Below are 6,000 nucleotides of genomic sequence, written 5' to 3' on the forward strand. Positions count from 1 at the left end.
AATATGCGTAATCTTGAAAGATTCTGGCAAAAAACTATGAATATATAGCCTTTTGATTTCTACTGGGCAAATCAGTACGGGTAGCAATATCAAATAATATTCATCTAGTTGTCCAAGAATAATATTAGTGATTTTATTAGTGGTCTACATTCCAGTCTAGTTGAAAGCACGCTGGGAGCAAGATTTCGTGCAATTTGCACTCGATTTTAAGTAAAAATATCAGGCCATGTTTATACAAGTGTTCTTATACATCCTTTTGAGCTTCACCTACGTTCTCGACTTTGAGATGGTTAACAATTTTAGCAGCGACAAAACTTAATTGTAAATCACCCTTGTAAAATTTGAAATCGGATTACATGTGTGTGCATGAATAACTAGAGCGCCTAATCCTTAATGCGAAAGGTACTGACAAAATAGTGCAAGCGTAGTTCACAGAAGTTTAAATGTTGTAGCCCCGCACAAACGATATTGCCAAGTTGACTGTAATTTACGGTGCTAGGAAAATTGGCCGACAGGGCGTTTAGCCGACAAGAAAAAAATAAGAAATTTAGCCAACCGTTTTATCATAATTGGTCATAAAAGTCTCATAATTGGTCCATAGACAAATAGTTCGGTTGCGATAGATCCATACCGAGTGAAACGAAACTTGATACACCTTGCCATGACATGCAAGATCTCGTTAACTCGTGAAAAACTTGAAACATCTTGCCAAGATCTTGATAGACAAACATTTCTTGGAACACCTTGATAAGATCTTGACAAGATCTTATCAAGACATGTCAAGAACTTTTCTTGGCGTAACTTGATAAGATCTTGATAATTCTTGACATAAAATTATGTTTCTAAGCAACACGGAATGAGGAGGTGGAAAAATGAACTGTGAATCTAGAGAAAACTCATTTTTTCTGCATAAACTTGTTTTTGGGGTAATTTGGAGCATTCAGAAAAAAGTTCGTTCCGTTGTGCGTTGAATAAGGATCCCACGGAAAGTTATAGTGTTACCCCCTTAAAATTAACACAAAAATTGCTTGGCATAAAAGTAGTTTTCGTAGAACGAATGCTTGGAGCGTAATATAGGAAACTGTGACCACAGAATAATGATTTCCCTCTGTTTTTCACATTAAGTTTTAAAAAGACCATTTTTCTGACGCCAAAAGCTCTCACCTCACAAAACAATGGCTGAGACTTAATTGTTAAGGTATAAGTAGCTTAAGTTAAATTGATAGAATAACTGAGAATCCATCAGTTAGTTGCCCAACAACTCCACTACCAAACTTTATTTGTTCTATGTCAAGAAATGTAATTCAAAGCAGTCTGAATTACAATAGGTTAAAACAAAATTTATGAGCCCAAGAAAAAAACCTATTTTTTGATGAGTTAAGAAAGACAGTTGTGAACTATCAATTTACGTAGAAGAGCAGAAGATCGTACTCTGCGAAGCAGTTTTTGTTTTTCTTCATTAACTTGTTTTTGGGGTAAATCTAGGATAATTTGTACCATTCAGAAAAAATCTTGTTCCATCGAGTGTTGAACAAAGATTCCACATCAAGTGAAGAGCACTTATAATACATTCAATATCCTCATTTGTGTGTATTGAGGTTTGGCAAGCAAAAAAATCATGAAAAATGAAATCTGCAGTCAGATTGATTCTAATTTCTGTCCAAATTTCATCATAATCTAGAATTAGTGTGAATGTTGCAACTGGTGATAAGTCATAGTGTTATCCTCTTAAAAATAACACTGGAATTGCTTGGCTTAAAACTAGTTTTCCTAGTAAGAGTTGTTGGAGCGTAATATAGGAATGTGTGATCACAGAATAATGAATTCCCTCTGTTTTTTCACATTAAAATTTAAAAAGACCATTTTGCTGCCGCCAAAAGCTCTCGCCTCACAAAACAATGGCTGAGATTTAGTTGCTAAGGTTTAAGTAGCTTGAGTTAAGTTGTTAGATTAACTGAAAATCCATCAGTTATTTGCCCAACAACTCAACTACCAAACTTTATTTGTGCTATGTCAAGAAATGTAATTCAAAGCAGTCTGAATTACAATAGGTTAAAACAAAATTTATGATCCCAAGAACAAAACCTATTTCTTAATGAGTTTAGCAAGACAGTTGCGAACCATCAATCTACGTAGAAGAGCAGGAGATCGTACTCTGCGAAGCAGTTTTTGTTTTTCTTCATTAACTTGTTTTTGGGGTAAATCTAGGATAACTTGTATCATTCAGAAAAAATCTTGTTCCATCGAGTGTTGAATAAAGATCCCACATCAAGTGAAGAACACTTATAATACATTCAATACCCTCATTTGTGTTTATTGAGGTCTGGCAAGCAAAAAATTCAAGAACATTGAAATCTGCAGTCAGTTTGATTCTAATTTCTGTGCAAATTTCATCATAATCTAGAATTAGTGTGAATGTTTCCACTGGTGATAAGTTATTGTGTTATCCCCTTAAATTGACACTGGAATTGCTTAGCTTAAAACTAGTTTTCCTAGGAAGGATGCTTGGAGCGTAATGCAGGAAAATGTGACCACAGAATAATGATTTCCCTTTGTTTTTTCATATTAAGTTTTAAAAAGACCATTTTTCTGACGCCAAAAGCTCTCACCTCACAAAACAATGGCTGAGACTTAATTGTTAAGGTATAAGTAGCTTAAGTTAAGTTGTTAGAATAACTGAGAATCCATCAGTTAGTTGCCCAACAACTCCACTACCAAACTTTATTTTTTCTATGTCAAGAGATGTAATATTCAAAGCAGTCTGAATTACAATAGGTTAAAACAAAATTTATGATCCCAAGAACAAAACCTATTTCTTAATGAGTTTAGCAAGACAGTTGTGAACCATCAATCTACGTAGAAGAGCAGGAGATCGTACTCTGCGAAGCAGTTTTTGTTTTTCTTCATTAACTTGTTTTTGGGGTAAATCTGGGATATATTGTATCATTCAGAAAAAATCTTGTTCCATCGAGTGATGAATAAAGATTCCACATCAAGTGAAGAGCACTTATAATACATTCAATTCCCTCATTTGTGTGTATTGAGGTTTGGCAAGCAAAAAATTCAAGAAATTTGAAATCTGCAGTCAGTTTGATTCTAATTTCTGTGCAATTTTCATCATAATCTAGAATTAGTGTGAATGTTTTTATCTCTAGTGACGTCTTTGTTTCCAAAAATAACCAGATTTTTGGTATACTTGGGTCTTGTAGCAGATAAGTTTTCTTTGGGTCTCAAAAAAAGTCTGTAAAAAGTCTTCAATTTTTCGAGTTGTTGTAGATGTTAGATTTTTTCATTTTTTCCGTCGTTTTTATACTTCCCTGGTTTGTACTATTGGTACCAATAGCAAATTTTTTAAAAACTCTCTCAGAATGTGGAAATTCAACAAAAGTTGGAAATTTCAAGAGAAAATCGTTTTTTGAAAAATTTTGTGCTCGTTTTTTTAGACGTCTAGAGAAAAATAAGCTTTTATCTGACTGTTAAACGGTATTACCGGCGTTAATGATGTATACCAGGACGACCGTTTTTGTTATAAAAAAGATGTTTTTATGGGACTTTAGTGGGGGCCTTCCCGATGGCGGTCCTGTATAAGGTGTGTACTATGTACATACCGAGCAAGAACCCACCTAAAAATTTAACTATACTGGAAAAAGTAAGCTCAATTGTTGGTTGATAAACTAACGGGAGCTGAATTTTCCGACAATTCTTGATAATTCTTGATAATTCTCGATAAATCTTGATAAATCGTGCTAAATCATATGAATTCTTGCTAAATCTTGTTTGAAGGTGCTTTTTAACTTTTACAACTTTGTATATCTTGCCATGTCATGGTTAGTCTTTCTTGGAAATCTTGCCAAGATTTTGTTTCTTGATAGCCATGCAAAGATCATACAAGTTCGTACATATCTTGATGTTTTCTTGCCATGTAACATGGCAAGATCTTGGCAAGATTTTTCATGTTTTATCATGTTTCTTATCATGGCTATCAAGTTTCGTTTCACTGGGTATCAAGTCCCATGGCCCCCGAGGCATGGCCAGATGCGGTAAAACTCGATCCGACCACGGATAGACCTTCGGTACACTAGTTGATGAAAAAACTGCGGTATATTTGTCCGCTTACGAAATAGTGCTTAAAATTGGCCAATCACAGCTTCAAAATGTTTTATTGCTCATTTTACAGTTAAATTTTTCATTTTTTGTTTGTCGGCTAAACGCCTTGTCGGGCAATACGGCGGCCACCGTAATTTACGTATAATATTGTTCTATTGCTCTACTGTTCTCTCTACAGCTACGTAGAAAATAACATGTTACTGTTGGCTGGCGTGATATGTTATTCATAGACGAGATCCCATAATAAAATTTTTGACTTCTGGCATCAACTTAAAGCCTTCTCAAGAAAACTTTATAATACTTGCAAGCGAAGCTTATAACGATTCGGTCAATTGTATGGATTATCAGACCCAAGTTTCGATAAGTTTTGATATCTTGAAGTTTAGTGTCTGTATGGAGACAAAATTAATGGTACATTATCTTTTATATAAGCAATGATGCTATTACAACTCAACGTATACCCTAGTTGAAACCTCGAATTCGATGTACGAACAAATTCAAATAATGAAGTAGGGGGTCATTTTTGACCGGAACTATACACAACCAAACAAAGTTACTTTTTACTTACTCAATGAGATGGGAGTAGAAAAATTGCTTAATTAAGATTTGATTGAGGAGGTCATTCTGAAATAGATCGTAACTGGAATAATTTTTGTGAAATGGACCTTAAAAAAGCACTTGATTATGAAATATAGCTGAAATCATGATACCGATTAACGAAGTAACTTAATTTCTTTGAACTAAGAACTTTTTTGCAGGCAAAAATATCAAAAAGCTTTTCATGCGACTTTTTGGTTGGGAATGCTGTTATTCTAAATCAGCGTCTAAACTTGAGATCAAGCTGAACTAAATTGGAAAGAAAAGATTTTAGCAAAACCAAATCAACACTAAGCCAGGTATGAACAGCAATATTGACGCTTTCTTATCTTGTTACAGTTGACGCGAACAGCATCGGAATTGACGGAAGTGGCGTCAGCAACCTGACAAAAGAGATCCTGTGTCAATTTGATTGTAGGACTATCATCGCCAGTGGTAGCTCAGTCCTCACAGAACATATGAAGAGAATGCCCCTCGCACAGTTCCAGGATGCCTACAATGACAATTGTCTCAAGTGTTACCCCCCTAAGTGTGCCATCGGTGACACTGATGTCGCGGCTATGCGATCCGAAATGTGCAACAGAGCGATGGAGGTTGGTCAAAAAATTTTGAGTTTGTCTATGTACCTCATAATTGTTTATTACCTAACCCCCCACACAGTAGACCATGACCCAAAATAATTGATATTTAGCGCCTCTATAAGTATATATAAATATATCTTAAAATCATCATGTAAAAGCTCAATTTTACTTCACCAGAAAACGTTTTCTAATGTTTACACGCACGAAACGTCGCATTCCTCGATTTAAAAATGTAAGAGCGTCAGTTTACCGGTTTGCATCTGTTCAAAAATGAAAAGCGTTGGTTGATCCTAAACCTCAGAACCTGTTTTCATTGGTTATATTCCTGAAAAAAATGTACTTTGTCATTTTGGATTTTTTTTCTCAGGAACCTATATCTTTTCTTAGGTCAACCTAAAAACCGTCGGTTATCGTTGGTATTGAATATAAGAAGCGCTGATTGTTGTTATATTTCAGCGCAAAACGGAAAGATATAAATTGATAAGCTAAAGCAGTGTTCGAAAATTTATCAAATTGAAATAAGAAAAAATAGTTACCGCTTTTTAAGGATCTCAAACGAAATTTGTAGTCATTATAAAAATTGCGTGGTCTTTTTTTTGAAATTTTTTGCATGAGCATTTTTTTTGTATGACCCCTTTGACTTTTCGTCCACAAAAACGGTATAAGTTAAACATAAACACAAAAACGATAAACACCCGGGTCTTCTTCTTAGAAA

The 6,000-nt window shown here is 34.7% G+C and overlaps 1 protein-coding gene across 3 annotated transcripts in view; it reads left to right on the top strand.

Annotated features, from left to right (window-relative positions):
• LOC142339141 (uncharacterized) overlaps positions 1-6,000 on the top strand; it is a 171,986-nt gene that overhangs the window by 154,045 nt on the left and 11,941 nt on the right. For all 3 annotated transcript variants that reach the window (XM_075388898.1, XM_075388896.1, XM_075388897.1), the window contains one exon: positions 5,044-5,297. In XM_075388898.1, the coding sequence (XP_075245013.1) occupies positions 5,044-5,297 (254 nt within the window). The remainder of the gene's footprint in view (positions 1-5,043; positions 5,298-6,000) is intronic.

Source organism: Convolutriloba macropyga, chromosome 5 (assembly GCF_964194025.1).
Source record: "Convolutriloba macropyga chromosome 5, txConMacr16.3, whole genome shotgun sequence".
NCBI classification, from domain to species: Eukaryota; Metazoa; Xenacoelomorpha; order Acoela; family Convolutidae; genus Convolutriloba; species Convolutriloba macropyga.